General features: G+C 37.4%; 1 protein-coding gene, 1 long non-coding RNA gene and 1 pseudogene across 3 annotated transcripts in view; 2 read left to right on the top strand and 1 right to left on the bottom strand.

Annotated features, from left to right (window-relative positions):
- LCA5 (lebercilin LCA5) overlaps positions 1–26,213 on the top strand; it is a 90,839-nt gene that overhangs the window by 55,661 nt on the left and 8,965 nt on the right. For both annotated transcript variants that reach the window (XM_077750316.1, XM_077750317.1), the window contains one exon: positions 16,577–16,714. In XM_077750316.1, coding sequence (XP_077606442.1) covers positions 16,577–16,714 — 138 coding nt within the window. The remainder of the gene's footprint in view (positions 1–16,576; positions 16,715–26,213) is intronic.
- On the top strand, positions 698–928 carry LOC144220192 (small nuclear ribonucleoprotein G pseudogene; annotated as a pseudogene).
- LOC144220147 (uncharacterized) lies at positions 16,702–25,156 on the bottom strand. Its single transcript, XR_013331644.1, has 2 exons — positions 25,021–25,156; positions 16,702–16,981 (listed from the first exon to the last, which is right to left on the bottom strand). It is a non-coding gene; the product is annotated as an uncharacterized LOC144220147 (long non-coding RNA).

Raw genomic sequence — 26,213 nt, forward strand, 5'->3', positions numbered from 1 at the left:
GTTAACTGTTGAGTCCTCAGGTTTTTTTTCCATCTATTTTGTGGGTATCAAATGGGAGACCTGAATTGAAAGTAATTGAAGTATTTAAAAAAGCGTAGCATTTTAGTTGTTGAATCTATGGTTATACAGCTGCTTAAAAAGTTAACAGAAGGAAAAAACCTATTTGCTGGCCTCCAGGCTCTAGGAAATAAAAATACCTAATTTTACTGGCCAGATAACATTTTAAAACAGGCAGCAAATTTTAGGTAACAAACTGACATGTATAGAGCAAGCAGGAGAACCAGAAGTAAAAAAAAATGGGAATATAAGAAACAGTGGAAGAACCATGGAAATGTAGATTAGATTCAGATTAAGGGGAAATGTAATGTATTTCAGTATTTAAAGAGCTGTTTTGTTGGAAGGGGAGAAGTAGATATGCTCTTGGATGCTCCTGAAGGTAGTACAGACCTAACAGATATTTTTGGGAGCAGGTTTCTGCTTATTCATAAGGAGGAGCTCCAAAATAAATTGGAATTGTCCAGTGATAATAAAATCAGTGCCCTTTGAATCACCAGACTTTCTGCCACCAGAACTATTTGTACAGACTCAATGACCACCTGCTAATAATACTGTATTCTATAAGGTTGGCTATGGTCCTTGTTTACCTAAGGGTCTAAATCTTCAGCATTTAGATCTTTGAGCTCGCCGAGTAGACACCATGAGCAAAGCACACCCTCCCAAGTTGAAAAAATTTATGGACAAGAAATTATCGTTGAAATTAAATGGTGACAGATATGTCCAAGGAATGTTGTGGGGGTTCGATCCCTTTATGAATCTTGTGATAGATGAATGTGTGGAGATGGCAACTAGTGGGCAACAGAACAATATTGGAATGGTGGTAATTCGAGGAAATAGCATCATCATGTTAGAAGCCTTGGAACAAGTATAAACAATGGGTGGGTTCACCGGAAGAAACCAACTGCTTCCACATGTCCCCTCCATAGCGCCTGTTTTACTACAGTATAAAAATCAGGTCTGCATTTTCATATTGAACTTTTTTGTTAAATAAACTTTTTTAATAGTCAGAAAAAATCTTCAGCATTTAGAATAACTCAGAATAAGTCAGCAGAGATTTAAAACACTGCCATTTATAGACCTTCATAAACACATGCAATATTAATATTTTTATGTAAGCATATATTGCTTTATTAAATAGTAAGTAGGAGGTGAGATTAATTATCCTTTGCATTTGTTTGCAAAAGTGGTTAAGTTATATAAACCTTTATTTCTTTTAAGGACTTACAATTCTGTTATCTTTCCTTTTGGTGAAATATTAGTTAAGTATTTAAATTTTTTGCTTAAAGACATTTTTAAATTGACACTAAAGTAGGAGGAAAAGCACTTGTAATCCTTCCAGGAAAAGAGAACCACTCTTTACATTTCATTCTATATCTTTAATTTCTAAAAGCACTTTTAATGTTTTTCTTGTGAAATATTTTGAACAGACAGAAAAGAGAATATTTAAAACAGTCAGGAATCTACTTAATATCTTGTTACTATTGCTTTAGATCATATATTTAAAAGATGTTATTTAAGGTTTCCTTTGACACTTTTCTCTAAAACATACCTTTCTCTGCTTTCCCTCCTCAGAAGTACTTTTCTCAAGTTGATACATTTCCTTTGTATTTTATTTTCATTGAAACTTATTTTTAGAAATTACTGTTTTTCTTTTTTCATAAGTAGCACATGTGCATTATTCAAAAACTTGAGAAGATTAACTAAAAACATTATTTCACTCAGATATCACCAGTTAGCAATTTAGTGTATAACCTGGAACTTTTCTGTGTGTAAATTTTGTGTATATTATATGGGAAGAATTTTACTTCTATGATGAGCTTGCTAAAAATTTTATTTTAACTCATGGATAATATTGAATTTTGTTAAATGTTCAAAGCTTTTTTCTTCTATTAAGTGATGATTTTTTCTTATTTAATTAACATGGAAAATTACATTAATTTATTATTAAACTACTCTCATCCTTTGCTTTCTTGGGATAAATGCTCTTAGTTGTGACATTATTTTTGTACATTGCTGAATTCCTTTGGCTAATATTTGGGATTTTTGCAACAATATTCATATATAAGAATGGCTTTATTTTTCAGGCTGTCTTTATCCAGTTTTGGCATCATGAAAGTCTCAAAGAATGACTTGGAGAGCATTTCCTNTCCTCACTTCATTTATTAGTTATAGATTGATTCAGATCTTGTATTTCTTTTCACTTCTAGTAATTTATATTTTCTGGAAAATTATTCATTTTATCTCATATTTTCAATTTGTTGGCATTAGGTTTTTCATAGNTAATTAATATGTATTTCTTTTACTTGATAAAGTCTGCCAAAAAATTTAGCATTTTTTAGAGACTGTTACTTTTAGGTTCAGAGTTGAACTTAAAACATGTTCAGGGTTGTTTTACCTTTCTGGTGAATTTTTTCATCATTAATAACTCTTTATGTCTTTCTAATAATGCTTCTTGTCATAAAGCTTTTTTGGTCTCTACCATNTAGACCCACCCAGGCGCCCCCTTTATATATATTTTAAAGGAATCTAACATAAGACCATTCAACATTATCTATTTATATTTGTTGTGATTAGTGAGATATTTGGATTTACGTGAGTTTTCTTTTTTCATTTATTGAAGTACATTTGATACAGTGTTACATTTGTTTCGGGTGTATAACAATAGTGATTCCACAACTCTATACCTTATGCTGTGCTCATCACAAGTGTAGCTACCATTAGCCACCTTAGAATGCTAATACAATAACCATTGACTAGACTCCTTATGCTGTACGTTTTCTCCCCATGACTTAACTCATTTCATAACTGGAAGCCACTCCAATTCACCCATTTTGCCCATCTACTACACCACTCCCCTCTAGCAACCACCAGTTCTTTTTTTCTGTACTTATGGGTCTATTTCTGCTATTTATTTATTTTGTTCTTCACATTCCGTATATAATTGAAATCAGAGTATTACTTTGACTTATTTTACTTAGCATAATACTCTCTAGGCCCATCTATACCATCACAAATGGCAAGATCTCATCCTTTTTGCTGAGTAATACTCCAGTGTGTGTGTGTGTGTGTGTGTGTGTGTGTGTGTGTGTGTGTCTATGTCTTCTTCATCCATTTATCACAGATGGCAAGATCTCATCCTTTTTATGGCTGAATAATACTCCATCTCATCAGTGTGATCACAAATGGCAAGGTCTCATCCTTTTTGTGGCTGAGTAATACTGCTGTGTGTGTGTGTGTGTGTGTGTGTGTGTGTGTGTGTCTTCTTCATCCATTTATCTGTCAATGGACACTGGAGTTGCTTCCATATCTTGGCTTTTGTAAGTAATGCTGCAGTACACAGGGGTACATATATCTTTAAAATAAGTTTTAATTTTCTTTGGATAAGTAGTAGAATTACTGAATCATACGATACTTCTATTTTTAATTTTTTGAGCTATCTCCATACTGTTTTCTACAGTAGTTGCACCAATTTACGTTTCTAGCAACAAGTGAATAATGGTTGCTTTTTTTTCTTTTTTTTTTTTAATTTTTTTTTTTTAAATTTATTTCTAGGAGAGAGAGAGAGACAGCATGAGCAGGGGAGGGTCAGAGAGAGAGGGAGTCACAGACTCTGAAACTGGCTCCAGGCTCTGAGCTGGCAGTCAGCACAGAGCCCGACGCGGGGCTCGAACCCAAGAACCGTGAGATCATGACCTAAGCGAAAGTCGGACCCTTAACCGACCAAGCACCCCAATGGTTGCTTTTTTCTAAATCCTTGCTGACACTTATTATTTCTTGACTTTTTGATTCTAGCCATTCTGACGGGTGTAAGATGGTATCTCATTGTGGTTTTGATTTGCATTTCCTTTACAGTAAAGGATGTTGAGTGTCTTTTTATGGGTTGGTTAGCCACCTGTATATCTTCTTTGGGAAAAGTCTCTTTGGGTTCTCTGCCCATTTCATTCCAATTATTTGTTTTCGTGGTGTTGAGTTTTGTAAGTTCTTTATATATTTTGGATATTAACCCCTCATCAGGTATATTATTTGCAAATATCTTCTAGCCTTCTCATTTCGTTGGTTCCCTCTCTGTGCAAAAGCTTTTTATTTTAGTGTTGTCACAGTAGTTTATTTTTGCTTTTGTTTCCTTTGCCTGAAGACCTATATCTAGAAAAATGTTGCAGCGGCCAAAGTCAAAGAGATTACTGCCTGTGTTATCTTCTAGGAGTTTTATGGTTTCAAGTCCCACATTTAGATCTTTAATCCATTGTGAGTTTATTTTTGTGTATGGTGTAAGAAAGTAGTCTAGCATTCCCAGCACTATTTATTGAACAGACTGTGTTTTCCTCATTGTATATTCTTACCCTCTTTTTGTAGGTTAATTGGCCATATAAGTGTGGGCTTATTTTTAGGATCCATCCTTTTTCATTAATCTATGTATCTATTTTTGTGCCAGTACCATACTGTTTTATTTTCTACATATAGTAGCATTTCTTAAAAACTGTGATTTTGATGCTTCTAGCCTCCTTCCCCCCCCCCACCCCCAAGATTGCTTGGCTATTCAGGGTCTTTTGTGGTTTCATACAAAATTTAGGATTGTTCTGGTTCTGTGAAAAAAAATACTATAAGCATTTTAGTAGAAGTTGCATTGAATCTTTAGATTGTATGGGGTAGAATGGTCATTTTAACAGTATTAATTCTTCCAATCCATGAGCAATGAATACTTTTCCATTTCTGTCATCTTCTATTCATTTTATCAGTGTTTTATAGTTTTCAAAGCTCTGGTCATTCACTTCCCTGGGTAAATTTATTCCCAGGTATTTTCTTTTGTGATTTTGGTACATGATTTAAAGGGAATTAAAACATTTTTAATATATATATATTTTAAAAGTTTATTGTCAAGTTGGTTTCCATATAACACCCAGTGCTCATCCCCACAAGTGCCCTCCTCCATGCTCATCAAACCCCTTCCCCTCCCCCACCCCCATCAGCCCTCAGTTTGTTCTCGGCATTCAGGATTCTCTCATGGTTTGCCTCCCTCCCTCTCCCCAACTATTTTTCCTCTTCTTCTCCCACACGGTCCTCCGTTAAGTTCCTCCTAATCCACTTACATGTGCAAACATATGGTGTCTGTCCTTCTCTGCCTGACTTGTTTTGCTCAGCATAACACCCTAAATTCCATCCATGTTGCTACACATGGCCAGATTTCATTCTTTCTCATTGCCATGTAGTATTCCATGGTATAGATAAACCACATCTTCCTGATCCATTTGTCCCTTGATGGACACTTAGGCTCTTTCCATGTTTTGGCTATTGTTGAGAGNTCTGTCAGATCCATCTGGTCCAGTGTGTCATTCAAGTCCATTGTTTCTTTAGTGATTTTCTGTCTGGTTGATCTATACATTGCTGTAAGTGGAGTATTAACGTCCCTTGCTGTTAGCACATTCTTATCTATAAGATTGTTTCTGTTTGTGATTAATTGTTTTATATATTTTGGGGCTCCCATATTCGGTGTGTAGACATTTATAATTGTTAGCTCTTCCTGATGGATAGACCCTGTAATTATGATATATTGCCCTTCTTCATCCCTTGTTACTATCTTTACTTTAAAGTCCAGTTTGTGTGATATAAGTATAGCTATTGCAGCTTTCTTTTGACTTCCAGTAGCATGATAGATATTTCTCTATCCCCTTACTTTTAATCTGAAGATGTCCTCCAGTCTGAAATGTGTTAATTGTATACAGCAAATAGATGCATTTTGTTTTTTTATCCATTCTGCTACCCTGTGTCTTTTGATTGGAGCATTCATCCCATTTACATTCAGTGTTATTATTGAAATATATGGGTTTAGAGTCATTGTGTCTTTTGTGGAATTCATGCTTGTGGTGGTGTCTCTAGTATCTTGTGTTCCTGGCAACATTTCCCTCAGTGAGTCCCCCTCAGGATTTCTTGTAGGGCTGGTTTAGTGGTGACAAATTCTTCAATTTGTGTTTATTTGGGAAGACTTTTATCCCTCCTTCTATTCTGAATGACAGGCTTGCTGGATAGAGGATTCTTGGCTGCATATTTTTTCTGTTCATCACATTGAAGATCTCCTGCCATTCCTTTCAGGCCTGCCAAGTGTCAGTAGAGAGGTCTGTCACCACTCTGATAGGTTTCCCTTTGTATGTTAGGACCCTTTTCTCCCTAACTGCTTTCAGAATTCTCTCTCTGTCCTTATATTTTGCCAGTTTCACTATGATATGTCATGCAGAAGATTGATTCAAGTTACATCTGAGGGGACTTCTCTGTGCCTCTTGAATTTCAACATCTACTTCCCTCCCCCGGTTGGGGAAGTTCTTTGCTATCATTTGTTCAAGGATCCTTCAGCATCTTTCCCTCTCTCTTCTACTTCTAGGATTCCTATGATACAGATATTGTTCCATTTGATTGTATTGCTGAGCTCTCGAACTCTTCTTTCATGTTCCTGGATCAGTTTATCTCTTTTTCTCAGCTTCCTCTTTTTCTATAATTGTTTCTTCTAAATCACTTATTCTCCTTTCTGCCTCTTCAATCTATGCATTGGATGCCTCCATTTTGTTATACATCTCATTTATAGCATTTTAAAATTCATCATAACTATTTTTGAGCCCCATAGTGTTTGTAGCAGTAGTTTCTCTGATGTCTTCCATGTTTCCAACATTGTTCTAAATTTTTTTTTTATGACTATTGTTCTAAATTCTTGTTCAGTTATGTTGCTTATATCTGTTTTGAGCAGTTCTTTCACTGTCATTTATTCCTGGAATTTCTTATGAGAAGAGTTCTTCCGTTTCATCATTTTGGTTACCTTTCTGTCTCTTGCTAATTTTAAAACCTTGTACACTCTGCCCCTGCGAATTCTGCTGGAATAAAGAGGGCCCTTTGACTGTTCATGGCCTGTCCATTCAGGAAGTGTTCTTTGAATGGTGTCTCTTGGATTCTTTTGTTGAGAATTTGGTTATTTTGTTTCCGTACTGTTAGCGGTATTTCTGACTCTCCACCATGTATACTTTCGCTTGCTTTTTGAGGTAGCCCTGAAGTGGAGGGCACTGCCTGGGACTGAGGGGCAGGTGCAGTAGCACCTGGGCAAGGGTCTCACCACAGCAAGCATAGGAAACTGGAGGTTCCTAGCCTGCGCATAAAGTCCCCTGAATTCAATCTTAAATTTATCGAGACTGGTTTTGTAGCCTAATGTGATATTTCCTGAATTATGTTTCATGTGTACTTGAAAAGAACATGTATTCTGGTTTTGGATGGAATGTTAAGTCCATCTGGTGTGATGTGTCAGCAGGCACTGATTTTCTGCCTAGATGATCTATCCATTGATATAAGTGGGGTGTTAAAATCCCCACCTATTATTATTTTGTTGTCATTTCTCCATTTATGTCTATAAGTATATGCTCCAATGTTGGCTGCACAGATAATGACAATTATTATATCTTCTTCTTGGATTAACCCTTTTATTACTATGTAATGCCCTTCTTTGTCTCTTATTATAGTCTGTCTTAAATTTATTTGTCTAAGTATTGGTACCCCAGCTTTTTTATATTCAATTCCATTTGCATAGAATTATCTTTTTCTCCTCTTTTTTCAGTCTGTCTCTAGATATGAAATGACTCTCTTATAGACAGCATATAGAGGGGACTTGTTTCTTTTATCCATTCCTCCCAACACCCTCCACCCCGAATATCTTTTGATTTGAGCATTCAGGCCATTTACATCCAAAGTAATCATTAATACATATATACTTATGCCATTTTGTTAATTGTTTTCTGCTTGTTTTTACAGTTCTTCTGTGTTCCTTTTTTCTTTTGCTCTCTTTCCTTTGAATTGATGACAGACTTTATTAGTGTTTTGTTTGCCTTACTTTCTCTTCTTTTTTTGTATATCTATTATAGCTTTCAGATGTGTGGTTACCGCAAGGTTCTTTTATAACATGCCAAGTATATACCAGTCTTAATTAAGTTGATGGTCACTTAGGTTCAAACACATTCTAAAAGAACTTCATTTTTATTTCTCCATCATGTTTAATATATAAGTTGTCATGTTTTACATCTTTCTATTTTGTGTGTCCCCTTATCTAATTTTATCCCTATCTAATTATAGTCAAAATTAATTTTGCTATTTTTGTCTTATAATCTTCATACCAGGTTTATAAGTGATCTGCTCTATTCCTTTTGCTGTGTGTTTGCTTTTACTCATGAAATCTTTCCCTTTTATAATGTTCTTTTAATTATGGCTTTTCTTTTCCGCTTAAGTCCCTTTATCATTTCCTGTAAGGCCATTTTAGTAGTAATGAACTCCTTTAACTTTTATCTGGGAAACGCTTTCTCTCTCCTTCAATCCTTAATGATAACCTTGCCAGGTAGAGTATTTATGGTTCTAAATGTTTTCCTTTCAGCACTTAAAAAAAAAGTTTTTTTTTTAAATTTATTTAGAGAGAGTGTGTGTACACAAGCAGGGGAGGGGCAGAGAGAATCCCAAGAAGGCTCTGCCTTGTCAGTGCACAGCCTGAGGCAGGGCTCAATCTCATAAACCCTGAGATCATGATCTGAGGGGAAATCAAGAGTTGAATGCTTAGCCAACTGAACCATCCTGGCACCCCAGCACTTTGAATATATCATGCCACTCCCTTCTGGCCTGCAGAGTTTCTGCTGAAACTTACCTGTGCCCAAGCTCTGCTTCAGCTGCACTGTCAGGGTGCCCCTGAGGAGGATCTCCTGGCTGGCACACAGGGAGAGCCTCCAGACACCCCAGTTAGCACCCACTTCAGATTCAGCTATCATGCCAGGCCACTCTCTCTGTGCAGAGCCCTAGGATTCTCCCAGCTTGCAACCACTATACTTTGTCTATCCTTCCAGGGTGCCCTCTACATGGAGAGACCCAGGACTGACTCAGCTTATACCCACTTCAGCTCTGGCCATTGCAACAGGGCAGGCCCTGCACAAATGCCCTAAGAACTACAGCCCATGCTGATACAGCTTCAGCCAGCTAACCTAAAGCACCAGGGACAGAGAGTCTACACAAGATGTGACCATATATAAGACCATTCCTTTAAGTTTAAGAGAAGTAGCTTTTCTGCCTAATTCACAGAAACTAAGAAAGTCAAGGAAATGAAGAGGCACAGAAATATACTACAAATGAAAGAACAAGACAAAAACTCAGATAAAGGACTACATGAAACAGATAACCCCATATAGCTAATAGAGAATTCAAAATAATGATCATAAAGATGCCCACACTGGATAGAAGAGTGGAAGAACTCAGTGAGAACTTCAACAAAGAGATAAAAAATAAATAAGAAAAAGTCAGTGTTGAGTAATACATAAAAAAATGAAAATTACAGTAGAAGGAATCAACAGATTAGCAGATACAGAAGACTGGAATAGCTGTCTGAAAGACAGGGTAACAGAAAGTGCCCAAGATGAAGAACAAAAAGAAAAAATACATTAAAAATTTAGCATAGCTTACATGATCTCATGGAAAGCACCAAGCAAACATTCACATTATAGGGTTCCCAGAAGGAGAACACTGAAAAGGGCAGAACATTTACTTGAAAAAATAATAGCTTGAAATTTCCCTAACCTGGGGAAGAAAAAAGACATTCAAGTTCAGGAGCACAGATTGTTCCAAACAAGGTAACCCAAGGGGGTTCATACCAAGACCCATAAAAATGAAATGTCAAATACTAAAGAGAGTATTTTAAAGGCAGCAAGAGAGAAGCAAAAAGTTACATACCAGGAAAACTCCATAAGGCTATCAGCTGATTTTTTAACAGAAACATTAAAGGTTATAAGGGAGTGGCTGATATATTCAGATATATTTTTCTCCTAAAAGGAAAAAAAAATGCAAATAAGAATACTCCAACCAGCAAGCTTATCATTCAGAATGGAAGGAGAGAATAGTTTTTCATACAAGCAAAAGTTAAAGGAGTTTATCACCACTAAACTGGCCTTAAAATAAAGGTTATAGGGACTTAAGTGGGAAAGAAAAATCTATATTGGAAGTAATATTAAAAGTTATGAATAAAAGGATATAAAGTATGACAAATGGAAGAGGGTATTAAAAAAGATTTCTTTTAGAATGTGTTTAAACTTAAGGAGCCATCAGCTTAATATAAACTGCTATATACTTAATTTCTTATAAATGAACCTCATTGTAACTACAAACCCAAAATCTATAATAGAGCCAAAAAGTAAAGCCAAGCATAACACTACAGAAAGACATCAATTACAAGAAAAAAGAGAAGAAAACAAGAAAACCAACAACAACAACAACAAAAAACCCACCAGAAAACAATTAATAAAATGGCAATAAGTTCATAACTATCAATGATTACTTTAAATATAACGGGTCTAAATGCTCCCCACTCAGAAGATATGGGAGAGGGCCAGCAGGGGCAAAAAACCCAGAATCCATGTATATGCTGTCTACAAGAGACTCACTTCACACCTAAAGATACATATGGACCAAAAGTGAAAGCACTGAAAAAGATAGCTCATACAAAGAGAAGCAAAAGAAAGGCTGGGGTAGCCCTACTTCTATCAGACAAAACAGAATTTAAAACAGACTATAATAAGACACAAAGAAGAGCATTACATAAATAGTAAAGGGGTCACTCCAACAAGGAAATATAAACATTGTAAAAAATATATGAAGGAAATATTAAGACATTAAGGGAGAAATTGACAATAATACAATAATGGTAGGTAATTTTATTACCCCACTTACATCAATGGAGATCATCTAGGCAGAAAATCAAAGAATAAATAATGTCTCTGAATGGCAGAGTAGACCAGATGGACATAACAGATAAAACATTCCGTACAAAACAGCAGAATACACATTCTTTTCAACTATAAATGGAACATTCTTCAGGACAGTACGTTAGGCCAATAAATAATATCTCAGTAAATTTAAGAAGACTGAAATCCTATCATGCATTCTTTTCCAACCACAACAGTATGGAACTAGACATTAATCTAAGGAACAAAATGGAAAACACACAAACTCGTGTAGGATAAACAAAATGCTACAAAACATCCAGTGGGTCAACCAAAAAGGCGAAGAGAAAATACAAAAAAATATGTGCAGACAAATGCAATTCAATGTTCCAAAATCTTTGGCATGCAGTAAAACCAGATGTAAGAGGAAAATTTATAGTGATAAAGGCCTATCTCAGGAAACAAGAAAACTCTCAAAGAAACACTCTAACCCAACACCTAAGGGAACAAGAAAAATAACAAAACCCAAAGCTAGTAGAGTAGGGGAAAAGAAATAATAAAGATCAGAACAGAAATAGAGACAAAAAACAAGAACAAAAAACAAACAAACACGAAAATATCCATGTGTCAAGAACTGGTGGTTTGAAAACATAAAATGAATTGATAAACCTTTCATCAAAATTAATAAGACAAAAGATCCAAGTAAGTAAAATCAGAAGTGAAAGAGAAGTAACAACATACACCACAGAATACAAAGGATCATAATACAACAGTATGAAAAATTATATGCCAGCAAGTTGGACCACCTAAAAGGGTAAATAGCCACAAACCTACAATCTTCCAAAACTGAATCAAGACAAAATTTGAACACAGATTTACTAGTAATAAATTACTAGTAATAAAATTGAATCGGTAATAAAAAAAACTCCCAACAAAGAAGTCCAGGACCAGATGGATTCACAGGTGAATTATACCAGACATTTAAAAAAGAGTTAACAGTTATCAAACTAATCCAAAAAATAAAAGAGGAAAGCTTCCAAATATATCAACAAACCGTTAGTAATCTTCAAAAAATATCAGCAAACCTAATTTAATAATACATTAATAGGATCAGTCACCACAAACAAGTAGAGTTTATTTAGTAATGCAAAGATGGTTCAATATTTGCAAACATACCACATCAAGAAAACAAAGGATAAAAATCATATGATCATCTCAAAATGCAGAAAAAATGTTTAACAAAATTCAGTATCAATTCATGATAAAAACTCTCAACAAAATGGATTTAGAGGGAACACACCTCAACATAATAAAGGCCATATAAACCCACAACTAACATCACACTTAATGGTGAAAAACTGAGAAATTCTCCTCTAAGAACATGAAAAAAAACAAGGATGTCCACTCTCACCACTTTTATTCAACATAGTACTAGAAGTCCTCACCATAGGAATCAAACATGATGAAATAAAAGGCATCTGGATTGGTAAGAAAAAAGGCACTATTTGCAGATACATAGAAAACTCTACAGATTCCACACACACAAAAAAAAACTATTAGAAATTATAAATGAATTCAATAAAGTTGCAGGATACAAAATTCACAGAAAATGGTCACATTTCTATACACTAATAAAGATGTAGCAGTAAAAGATAATAAGAAAACAATCCCCTTGGGGTGTTTGGGTGGCCCAGTCAGTTAAGCATCCGACTTTGGCTCTGGTCATGATCTCACAGTCTGTGAGTTTGAGCCCTACATCAAGCTCTGTGCTGACAGCTCAGAGTCTAGAGCTTGTTCGGATTCTGTGTCTCCCTCTCTCTCTACCCCTTCCCTGCTCGCACTCTGTCTGTCTCAAAAATATACATTAAAACAATGCTCAGCATCCCTCCTCATGAGTGAAATACAAATCAAAACCACACTGAGATACCACCTCACGCCGGTCAGAGTGGCTAAAATGAACAAATCAGAGGACTCTAGATGCTGGCGAGGATGTGGAGAAATGGGCACCCTCCTACACCGTTGGTNTGAATTCATATCATGCATTTATTTCTAGCCACAATGGTAAGCTAGAAATCAATCACAACAAAAGAATATGAAAAAAACACAAACATGGAAGCTAAACAACATGCTATGAAACAACCAAGAGGTCAACAAAGAAATCTAAGAGGAAGTAAATACAGAGAGACAACTGAAAACACAATGTTCCAAAATCTTTGAGATGTAGCAAAAGCAGGTTTAAGAGGGAAATTTATAGTGATAAAGACCTACTTCATGAAATGAGGAAAATCTCAAATAGATAATATACCTAAGAGAACTAGGAAAAGAAGAACAAACAAAACCAAAGCCAGCAGAATGAAGAAAGTATTAAAGATCTGAGCAAAAATAAATGAAATAGAGACTAAAACAAAAACAAAAAGATCAGTGAACCAAGAACTGGCTCTTTGAAAAACATAAATAAATTTGATAAATATGTAGCCAGACACATCAAGAAAAAGAGAAAGGACCTAAAAAGTTAAATCAGGAATATAAGAGAAGTATCAACTGACACTGTGGAAATACAAAGGATTGTAGGAGGCTAGTATGAAAAATTATATGCCTACAAATTGGACAACCTAGAAGAAATGGATAAATTCCTAGAAACATATAGTCTTCTAACACTGAATCAGGAAGAAATAGAAAATCTGAATAGACTGATGACCAGTAACAAAATTTAAAAACTCTCAACATACGAAAGTCCAGGGACAGGTGAATTCACAGGTGAATTCTCACCAAATATTTAAAGAAAAGTTAATACCTATTACTATCAAACTTCCAAAAAATAGAAGAGGAAGGAAGGCTTTCAGATACATTCTGCAAGGTCAGTATTACCTTGCTACCAAAACCAGACAAAGACACTGCAAGAAAAGAAAACTACAGACCACTATCCATCATGAACATAGATGCAAAAAATCCTCAATAAAATATTAGCAAACTTCATTCAACAAAATATTTTAAAAAATTATTCACCATGATCACTGATCCTGGATTTATTCCAGGATATCAAAGCAATCCAGTATTTACAAATCAGTCAACATGATATACCATTTTAAATAAAAGCAATGGATAAAAATCATACAGTTCTGCAGATAGCTGCAGAAAAAAGCATTTGATAAAATTCAACATCCATTCATAATAAAAACTTTCAAAGTGGGTGTGGAGGGAACATACCTCAATATGATTAAGACCATATATGACACATGTATAGCTAAAATCATAATCAGTGGATAAAAATAGAGGTTTAAGATCAGTAACAAGACGAAAATGTCTTGTTCTTGCCAATTTTATGCACTATAGTACTAGAAGAATTAGGCACAGCAGTCAGACAAGAAATAAAAGTCATCCAAACTGGTAAGAAACAAGTTAAACTTGTCACTGTTTGCAGATGACATGATACCATATGTAGAAAACGTGACCAAAAACTGTTAGAATAAATGAATTGAGTAATACGAAATTAATATGCAGAAGTCAGTTGTGTTTCTATACACTAATAACAAAGTAGCAGAAAGCAAAATTAAAATAATTTCATTTACAAATGAACATGGGGGTGGAAAGAGGGGGCAAACCATAAAACAGACTCTCGAGGGATGCTGGAGGGGAGTTGGGGAGGGGATGGGTTAAATAAATGATGAGGACTAAGGAGGGCAGAAACAGATTCATAAAGACAGAGATCAAACTGATGATTGCCAGATGTGAGAGTGGTGGTAAGATGGGCAAAATGAGAGTTATTTGGAGGTACAGCCTTCCAGTGTGGAATGAATAAGTCATGAGAATAAAAGTACAGATAGGGATTATAGTGTAATAGCATTGTATGGTGAGATGTTAGTTGTAGTTGTGAGCACAGCATAAGGTAGAGAGTTGTGGAATCATGTTGTACACCTGAAACTAATGTAACATTGTGTGTCAGCTATACTTCACTAAAAACTTTTAAAAAGTCACCTTGAAGAAAATATTTTTTCATATGTAGTCTCCCCTACCGCTCTGTAGTTTTTGGAAACAGATCTTAGATAGCCAGTTTTATTCGTAAATACTTCAGCTTATATCTCTCTAAAATATAAAGATCTTAAAAAACAATGCCATTATGTAGTACCAAGAATGACATCTAAGAAATTAACAGCTTTTTAATATCTTTAAATATGTACTTAGTACTCAAGTTCTAGTTAGAACTCTAGTTCTTTAGCTATTTAAAGACTTTAAGCCATCCATGGGGTGCCTGGATGGCTCAGTGGGTTGAGCATCCAACTTTGGCTCAGGTCATGATCTTGCAGTTTGTGAGTTGGAGCCGGGCATCAGGCTCTTTGCTGACAGCTCAGAGCCTGGGCCTTGCTTTGGATTCTGTCTCCCTCTCTCTCTTTCTCAAATATAAACATTAAAAAAAATTTAAAGATTTTAAGCCATCCCTAGGGACTAGAAAATCTATATATGTAACAGTACTGAGAAAATCAGGGGCTTTCAAATAAAAGGCATATGAAAAAATACATACAATTAAAAAAAAACAGCTGGCAGACTGGAAAGAAAAAGTGTGGTGACAGAGTGGAGGGAAGTGTGTGCTTACCACCTGATGCTTTGGCTGTGCCCATTGCCAGTAGGGGATCCTCGAGTTGAGGGGTATTTCCCAGAGGTTCACAGATGATCTCTCGTCAGAATCCTGGGGCATTCAGCAGGAAACCGCATTCTTTCAGTTCTCTTTGCCTCCTTCCCTTTCCTTTCCCTCCTCGCAGGCACTGCGGTCTCTCCTCAGAGACAGAGCCCCTCCAACTGCAGCACGTGTGGCCAGGCAGATCACCACCTACCACCTTTACGTCCCACTGCCTCTGGCCGGAAGGTCATATGTGCCAGCCACCAACTCTGCCACCTGCACCACTGGCCGTGGCTGCACAGCCTCCTCTGATGTGCATTCCACCCACTTTCAGGCGCAGAGATGGATGACTGTCTTGGGTATCCTGGTGTGCTGTAAAGAAGTGCTTCAGTTCAGTTATGGATGCTTGCTTTGTGGATCTGATTAGCTGTAAATTGAGAGGTGGAGAAAAGAGGAATGGCTCATACCACCATGATGTTGATGTCACCTAAAAGAAAATATTTTAGGGGTGCCTGGGTGGCTCAGTCGTCTAGGCGTCCGACTTCAGCTCGGGTCATGATCTCACGGTTCATGGGTTCGAGCCCCGTGTCGGGATCTGTGCTGACAGCTAGCTCAGAGCCTGGAGCCTGCTTTGGATTCTGTATCTCTCTCTCTCTCTCAAAAATAAATAAAAAACATTAAAAATTTAAAAAAAAAGAAAATATTTTAACCTAAATTTTTTCGCCAACTTTATAGAAAATGTTTGAAGACCATGGAAATGACTATTATTTTATCTAGAAATAATTTACAAGGTAATTTCTGCACCTTGAAAAGTGCTGTGTAATTTTATGCAGCTGTATATATTTGCCCAAACTCTGATTCCCAAAAGTCCATGTTTCTCATCATATCTTCAGCTGAATTTGCAACTAACTTAAATGACTATTCCTGTATGCTTTAGGAAAATGCTTAAGAATTTATTTATAAATCACTGTGAAAAGCAAAAAAAAGGACTAACAGTTAAAGTACTTTACTTAAATTGTTGGTAGATCTGTTTTCCAGTTACTTTATGTTCATGAACACTAAGTCCAGCCCAATTCATAGGTCTTGTTTAGTACCACTAGAAACATTACTTTAGTGCTAAGTGCGGTGTCTTACTCTTCAGTTATTTTCAGGCACTATTTTTTATATGTTTATATACACATCATAGGAACTATCCAAAAACCTTGAGCTGAGTACCAACAGTTTCCAGCGACAGTTGCTTGCTGAAAGGAAAAGGGCATATGAGGCTCATGATGAGAATAAAGTTCTTCAAAAGGAGCTTCAACAACTGTATCACAAATTAAAAGTAAGTATTTATTTAATTTAAATATATAATATATTGAAAACTCAGCATTTTAGGAGATCCAACATAGTGGAGAAGTAGGGGGACCCAAAGTTCCCTCATCCCTCAAACATGGCAGTGTTGAGGCCGAAAGACTTGGAATTCCAAGAGTCGGGGTGCAGAGTGTCAAAGACTCTGGGGACCCAGGGGGACAACCTGGCAGGCCATAGGTGCATGATTGTGAACTGGAGAAATAAAACGGGTCGTGTAGACATGGATGGGAGAGATCTCCTGTGGAGAGACAAAGGGAAGAGAGAGAGTCTGAGGAAGTGTAGGACTGTATCTGGACAAGAAAAAAACCATGGACCGGGGATGGAGAAAGATCCAATCTCTAACTGCAGAGCTTTCTCCAGACTGGGGCCAACTGCCCAGTTTGTGCACCTGGGGAGGAGTGCAGCCCGCCCCAGGCACCTTAACTAGTTCAGAGGCACAGTCCGCAATGGGAGAAGGCAGTCCTTTCTCTGGAATGCTGTGGGAAGAAGGTATATAGCCACTTCAAGGACAAAGACTGCCTGCGTTCACCAGCCAGAGACCATATGTCAGCAGCACAGAGCAGTACTTCCCCAGAATCGGGGCACACAGGGAGGAACCCTTTAAGACATTGGGGTTTAAATTCCAGCCTAGTGCTAGGGAGGTGCAGGAGTCAGCAAAGTGGGACAAACCACTTCGTTCACACCTGTGGCACTGCAAGGACAACCTGAACAGAGTGGTGTGGGACAGACACCCTGTCCGTGGAGGAGAGACTGGGGTGTCGCCATTTTTCTACCCATCATTGACAACATGGGGCCTCAGGGAACTGACAAGGGGCCACAGTGGAGGCGGGACCCACCTACACCAAATGATGCCCCTCCACACCTGGTAACTAGGTATCTACTGGAGCAGGATTGATGCTTACAAACCAGACAGCCCTCCTCCAGACCAGCACTGCAACTGTTTCCAAGCACCTAGTGTTTTTGCATTTTCTGATTTTATTCTTGGACAATTCTTAGTATATATATATATATATATATATTTTTTTTTTTTTTTTCCTTCCTTTTCTCCTTCTTACATCTTCCTTCTTCTAGTCTGGTTATTCTGGTTGTTGGTATGCAGACTTATTTAATCTATTCTCCTTAATACCTGTTCTATATCTCCTTTATTCCCCCCACCCCCACGTTTCTAGGTAGAGTTTCTTTTCCTCATCATCAGTTTTCTTTTTCTCCACCCATGTCATCTCTTTGTATGGGACAAGGCCTCTACGTTCAACAACATCACCACCCCGTTGTTTTCTTGTAGCTAGTGTTTTGGGTGTTTTTTTCCCCGTTTTTTGTTTTGTTTCTTTGTTTTCTTTTCTAGGGCTACTTCAATGAACAAATCAAAGCATACCTGGTGGAGGGTCCAAAACATCACTAGGAGTAGAGAGACAAAGCAACCAGAGTCACAACAACAGAACATGTAACACACTCCAAAAAAACACCTCCTGAATGCCAGGTCCTGGGCAGTGTATTACTCCTCTTTCATATAGTAGTGCTCACAGGTTCAGGACACATAACAAGCTTTTAGAACACATAAGGGACAGAAAACTAGCCAAAATGACCAAATGGAAGAATTCTCCTCAAAAGAAATTCCAGGAAGAAATGACAGCTAAAGAATTGAACAAAACAGATGTAAACAATGTAACTAAATAAGAATTTAGAATAATAGTAATAAGATTAGTTGATTTTGCACCTTATTTACAGCGTTTTTTTCATCAAGACTATTTCTTAGTTCCTTGAGCTCTGCAATAGATTCTCTGCTGTCTTCTATGCTTTTTTAAGCCCAGCAATTAAAGGCAATAACAGCGAGGATTGAAGAGGCAGAGGGGAGAATAAGTGAAATGGAAGATAAAATTATGGAAAAAGATGAAGCTGAGGATAAGAGCTAAAAAAAATTCCGGACCACAAGGGGAGAGTTAGAGAACTAAGTGATTCAGTGAAACGGAATAATATCCGTATCATAGGAGTTCTATAAGAAGGAGAGAGAGAAAGGGGTGAAAGGTGTACTTGAACAAATCATAGCTGAGAACTTCCCCAATCTGGGGAGGAAACAGACATTGACATCCGGGAAGCACAGAGAACTCCCTTCAGACGTAACTTGAATCGATTTTCTGCGCAAATTATCATAGTGAAACTGGCAAAATACAAAGATAAAGAGAGAATTCTGAAAACAGCTAGGGACAAATGGGCCTCAACCTGCAAGGGTTGTGCTACTACACATAAGAGTAGTAGCAGAGCTGTCCACTGAAACTTGGTGGGCCAGTATGGAGTGGCAGGAAATTTTCAATGTGCTAAATAGGAAAAATATACAGCCAAGAGTTCTTTATCCAGCAAGCCCACCATTCAGTAGAAGAAGAGATAAAAGCTCTCGCAAACAAAAACTGAAGGAATTTATTACCTCTTACTCAGCCCTACAAGAGATCCTAAGGAGGACTCTGTGAGTGGAATGTTGCAAAAGACCAGAGACATCACTACAAGCATGAAACCTAGATAACACAATGACTCTAAATCCATATCTCTCATTAGTAATACTGAATGTAAATGGACTAAATGCTCCAAGCAAAAGATGTGGGGTATCAGAATGGATAAAAAAAAAACAAGACCCATCTATTTGCTGTCTACAAGAGACCCATTGTAGACCACAGGACACCTTCAGATTGAAAGTGAGGGGATGGAGAACCATCTATCGTGACTGGAAGTCAAAAGAAAGCTGAAGTAGCCATACTTAGATAAACTAGATTTTAAAGGCTATAAAAAGAGATGAAGAAGGGCATTATATAATAATTACGGAGTCTATCCATCAAGAAGAGGTAACAATTATAAATGTTTATGCATAGATTCAGGAGCACCCAAATATATAAAACAACCACAAACATAAGCAATCTTATTGATAAGAATGTGATAATTACAGGGGACTTTAATACAGCAACGGACAGATCATCCAGACAGAAAATCAGTAGAGACAATGGCCCTGAATGATACACTGGACCAGATGGACTTGACAGGTATATTCAGAACTTTTGATCCTACAGCAGCAGAATACACATTCTTCTCGACTACACTTGGAAAATTCTCCAAGATAGATCACGTACTGGGTCACAAAACAGCCCTCAGTAAGTATAAAAGAATTGAGATCATACTATGCACTCTTTCAGATCACAGTGCTATAAAACTTGAAATCAAACACAAGAAAAAGTTTGGAAAACCTCCAAATGCTTGGAGATTAAAGAACATCCTATTAAAGAATGAATGGGTCAACCAGGCAATTAAAGAAAACATTAAAAAAATATATGGAGTCAAATGAAAATGAAAACACAACAGTTCAAACGCTTTGGGATGCAGCAAAGGCAATCCTAAGAGGAAAATACATTGCAATCTGGCCTATCTCAAACANAGACCAGAGACATCACTACAAGCATGAAACCTAGATAACACAATGACTCTAAATCCATATCTCTCATTAATAATACTGAATGTAAATGGACTAAATGCTCCAAGCAAAAGATGTGGGGTATCAGAATGGATAAAAAAAAAACAAGACCCATCTATTTGCTGTCTACAAGAGACCCATTGTAGACCACAGGACACCTTCAGATTGAAAGTGAGGGGATGGAGAACCATCTATCGTGACTGGAAGTCAAAAGAAAGCTGAAGTAGCCATACTTAGATAAACTAGATTTTAAAGGCTATAAAAAGAGATGAAGAAGGGCATTATATAATAATTACGGAGTCTATCCATCAGGAAGAGGTAACAATTATAAATGTTTATGCATAGATTCAGGAGCACCCAAATATATAAAACAACCACAAACATAAGCAATCTTATTGATAAGAATGTGATAATTACAGGGGACTTTAATACAGCAACGGACAGATCATCCAGACAGAAAATCAGTAGAGACAATGGCCCTGAATGATACACTGGACCAGATGGACTTGACAGGTATATTCAGAACTTTTGATCCTACAGCAGCAGAATACACATTCTTCTCGACTACACTTGGAAAATTCTCCAAGATAGATCACGTACTGGGTCACAAAACAGCCCTCAGTAAGTATAAAAGAATTGAGATCATACTATGCACTCTTTCAGATCACAGTGCTATAAAACTTGAAATCAAACACAAGAAAAAGTTTGGAAAACCTCCAAATGCTTGGAGATTAAAGAACATCCTATTAAAGAATGAATGGGTCAACCAGGCAATTAAAGAAAACATTAAAAAAATATATGGAGTCAAATGAAAATGAAAACACAACAGTTCAAACGCTTTGGGATGCAGCAAAGGCAATCCTAAGAGGAAAATACATTGCAATCTGGCCTATCTCAAACAAGAAAAATCCCAAATGCAAAATCTAACAACACACTTAAAGGAACCAGAAGGAGAACAACAAAGAAACCCCAAGGCCAGCAGAAGAAGAGAAATAATAAAGGTCAGAGCAGAAAGAAACAATATAGAATCCAAAAATCAGTAGAACAATTCATAGCAGCACTCTCAACAATAGCTAAAACATGGAAAGAGCCTAAGTATCCATCAGCGGACGAATGGATCAAGAAGATGTGGTTTATCTATACGATGGAATACTACATGACAATGAGAAACAATAAAATCTGGCCATGTGTAGCAACATGGATGGACCTTGAGGGTGTTATGATGAGCAAAATAAGTCAGGCAGAGAAGGACAAATACCATATGTTTGCACGTATAGGAGGATTAGGAGGAACTTAACTGAGGACCATGGGGGAGAAGAAGGTGGGAAATGGTGGGGGAGAGGGAGAGAAGCAAACCATGAGAGACTCTTGAATGCTGACAAAAACTGAGGACTGATGGATGTAGGGAGGAGGGGGGAGATGGGCATGGAGGAGGGCACTTGTGGGGATGAGCACTGGGTGTTATATGTTAACCATCTTGACAATAAACTATTTGAAAAACAAAACAAAACAAAACAAAACAAAAATCAGTAGAACAGATCAATGAAATTGAGAGCTGGTTTTTTAAAAAAAATTAACAAAGTTGATAAGCTCCTAGCAGACTTCTCAAAAAGAAGAGATGAACCAAATAGATAAGATGAAGGAAAATGGATTTATCACAGCCAGTCCCTCAGAAATACAAGCAATTATCAGAGAATACTATGAAAAATTATATGCCAAGAAACTGGCCAAGCTGAAAGAAATGGACAAATTCCTAGACATCTACACACCCTCGAAACTCAAATGAGAAGAAATAGAAAATTGGAACAGACAATTGAGGAAATTGAAGGAATTTCTTCAGCGAAGAAATTGAATCAGTTATCAAAGATCTCCCAACAAATAAGAGCCCTAGGCCAGATGGCTTCCCAAGGGAACTCTACCAGACATTTAAAGCAGAGATAATACCTATCCTTCTCAAGCTGTTCCAAAAAATAGAAGTGGAAGGAAAACTTTCAGACTCGTTATATGAAGCCAGCATTACCATGATTCCCAAACCAGACAGAAAAAAGAATTATAGGCCAATATCCCTGATGAACATGGATGCAGAGATTCCTAACAAGATACTAGGAAATCAAATTCAACAGCCTATAAATAATTTTTCACCATGATCAAGTAGGATTAATTCCTGGGCTACAGAGATGGTTCAATATCCTTAAATCAATTAATGTGATACATCACACTAATAAAGGATAAGAATCATATGATCCTGTCAGTAGTTGGAGAAAATGCTTTAACAACATAAAGCATCTTTCTTACTAAAAACCCTCAAGAAAGTCAGGATAAAAGGAACATACCTAAACATCATAAAAGCCATATATGAAGAGCCCACAGCTAGTATCATCCTCAGTGGGGAGAAACTGAGAGCTTTCCCCCTGAGATCAGGAACATGGCAAGATGTCCACTCTCATCACTGTTGTTTAACATAGTGTTAGAAGTCCTAGCCTCAGCAATCAGACGACAAAAGGAAATAAAAGGCATCCAAGTCAGCAAAGAAGTCGTCAAACTTTGACTTTCTGCAGACGATGTGATATTCTACATGTAAAACCTGAAAGACTCCACCAAAAGGCTGCTAGAATTGATACATGAATTCAGCCACATCACAGGGTACAAAATCAATGTACAGAAATCAGTTGCATTTCTATACACCAATAATGAAGGAACAAAAGAGAAATAAACTGATCTCATTTACAATTGCACAAAAACCATAAAATACCTAGGAATAAACCAAAGATATAAGAGATCTGTATGCTGAAAACTATAGAAAACTTATGAAAGAAATTGAAGAAGACACGAAGAAATGGAAAAACATTCCATGCTCATGGATCAGAAGAATAAATATTGTTAAAATGTCAGTACTACCCAAATTAATCTACACATTTAATGCAATCCCAGTCAAAATTGCACCAGCATTCTTCTCAAAGCTAGAACAAACAATCATAAAATTTGTATGGAACCACAAAAGACCCCAAATAGCCAAAGTAATATTGAAGAAAACCAAAGTGGGAGGCATCACAATCCCAGACTTTAGCCTCTACTACAAAGCTGTAGTCATCAAGACAGTATGGTATTGGCACAAAAACAGACACATAGACCAGTGGAATAGAATAGAGAACCCAGAATTGGACCCACAAAAGTATGGCCAACTAATCTTTGACAAAGCAGGAAACAGTATCCAATGGAAAAAGACAGTCTCTTTAGTAAATTGTGCTGGGAGAACTGGACAGCAACATGCAGAAGAATGAAACTGCACCACTTTCTTACACCATACATAAGAATAAACTCAAAAGACCTAAATGTGAGACAGGAAACCATCAAAACCTTAGAGGAGAAAGCAGACAACAACCTATTTGACCTCAGCTGCAGCAGTTTCTTACTTGACACTGCTCCAAAGACAAGGGAATTAAAAGCAAAAATGAACTATTGGAAGGAACCTCATCAAGATAAAAAGCTTACGCACTGCAAAAGAAACAATCAACAAAACTAAAAGGCATCTGATGAATGGGAAAAGATATTTGCAAATGACATATCAGATAAAGGCTTGGTATCCAAAATCTGTAAAGAACTTACCAAACTCACACCCAGAAATCAAGTAATCCAGTGAAGAAATGGGCAGAAGACATGAACAGACACTTTTCCAAAGAAGACATCCAGATGGCAAACAGACATATTAAACGATGCTTAATGTCACTCATCATCAGGGAAATACAAATCAATACCGCACTGAGATACCTCTCACTCTGACACCTCACACCGGTCAGAGTGGCTAAAATGAACAACTCAGGAAACTATAGATGCTGGTGAGGATGTGGAGAAAAAAAGAACCCTCTTTCACTATTGGTGGGAATGCAAACTGGTGCACTTGCTCTGGAAAACTGTGGGATTCCTCTAAAAATTAAAAGTAGAGCTACCCTATGACCCAGCAATTGCACTACTAGGAATTTATCCAAGGGATACAGGAATGCTAATTCACAGGGGCACATGTACCCCAATGTTTATAGCAGCACTTTCTTTTTTTAATTTTTTAATGTTTTATTTATTTCTGAGAGAGAGAGAGAGAGGCAGCGTGAGCAGGGGAGGGTCAGAGAGAGAGGGAGACAAAGAATGCGAAGCAGGCTCCAGGCTCTGAGCTAGCTGTCAGCACAGAGCCCGATGTGGGGCTCGAACCCACAAACCGTGAAATCATGACCTGAGCTGAAGTTGGACACTTAACCAACTGAGCCACGCAGGCACCCCAGCAGTGCTTTCAACAATAGCCAAATTATGTAAAGAGCCTAAATGTCTATCAGCTGATGAATTGATAAAGAAGATGTGGCTTATATATACAATGGAATACTGCTTGGCAATGGGAAAGAATGAAATCATGCCATTTGCAGCAACATGGATGGAACTGGAAGGTATTATGCTGAGTAAAATAAGTCAGTCAGAGAAAGACAGATCTATGTTTTCACTCATATGTGGATCTTGAGAAACTTACCAGAAGACCATGCGGGAAGGGAAAGGGAAAAGATAGTTACAAATAGAGAGGGAGGGAGGCAGACCACAAGAGACTCTGAAATACAGAGAACAAACTGAGGGTAGATGGGGGATGTGGGGGAGAGAGGAAAATGGGTGATGGACATTGAAGAGGGGGCACTTGTTGGGATGAGCACTGGGTGTTATAGTGTAAGCGATGAACCAAGGGAATTTACCCCAATATCCAAGAGCACACTTTACACACTGTGTGTTAGCCAATTTGACAATAAATTATATTTTTAAAAAAAAAAACCTCAACATTTTAAAACACTTACTCCTCTTTGTGGAGCACCTGAGTGGCTTAATTGATTAAGCATCTGACTTCAGGTCATGATCTCGCAGTTTGTGGGTTCAGGTCCTGCATCGGGCTCTCTGCTGTCAGTGTGGAGCCTGCTTCGGATCCTATTTCCTTCTCTCTGCCCCTGCCCTGCTTGTGCATGCCCCCCCCCATATAAAAAAAACTTTAGAAAATGTTTAAGACCTGTATTTAATTTGTAAATTGGTACAATGTAATTTTCACCCAGGCACCTGGATGGCTCAGTCAATTGAGGATTCAACTCTTTTTTTAAAAAAAATTTTTTAATGTTTGTTTATTTTTGAGAAGAGAGAGAGTGCAAGTTGAGGAGGGACAGAGAGAGAGGGAGACACAGAATCTGAAGCAGGCTCCAGCCTCTGAGCTGTCAGCACAGAGACTGGGCTCAAACCCATGAGCTGTGAGATCATGACTGGAGCTGAAGTCAGATGCTTAACCAACTGAGCCATCCAGATGCCTTGAATGTACCCCTCGAACGCTCAACTCTTAATTTCAGCTCAGGTAATGATACTATGTCTCATGGGATTGAGCCCCACCTCGGGCTCCAAGCTCTGTGCCCTGCTTGAGAGTCTCTCTCACCCTCTGTCTTCCCCAGGCATGCATGTACAGGTGCCTGTGCGCTGTCCGTCCTAATAAATGGAAAAAAAAAATTTTAAGGTCTTTACTTAATTTATAATATATGTTGGTTGAAAACTCACCATTTTAAAGCATATTTGTAAGTTGGTACAATGTGATTTACAAAATTCTGATATTCTCTTTGGTACTTAAAATTTTTTTTTTAATGTTTTTTTTATTTCTGAGAGAGAGAGACAGCGTAAGCAGGGGAGGGCCAGAGAGAGAGGGAGACACAGAATCTGAAACAGGCTCCAGGCTCTGAGCTGGCTGTCAGCACAGAGCCGGATGCGGGGCTCGAACCCACAAACTGTGAGATCATGGCCTGAGCCGAAGTCGGCCACCCAACTGACTGAGCCACCGAGGCGTGCTGTCTCTTTGGTACTTTTAAGGGAAAGTTTTGGTAATATAATCAGTATAACACATGCTGAAAGTGAAACATTGAGTCCTAATAGGAATGATATAACTGAAATGTTATGAAATCCGAGAAGAAAATTATGGGAATTGGATTTTTTCTCTGTTGCATGGTCGAATAATCCAGTG

This window comes from Crocuta crocuta, unplaced genomic scaffold (assembly GCF_008692635.1).
Source record: "Crocuta crocuta isolate KB4526 unplaced genomic scaffold, BGI_CrCroc_1.0 scaffold9, whole genome shotgun sequence".
Classification (NCBI taxonomy): domain Eukaryota; kingdom Metazoa; phylum Chordata; class Mammalia; order Carnivora; family Hyaenidae; genus Crocuta; species Crocuta crocuta.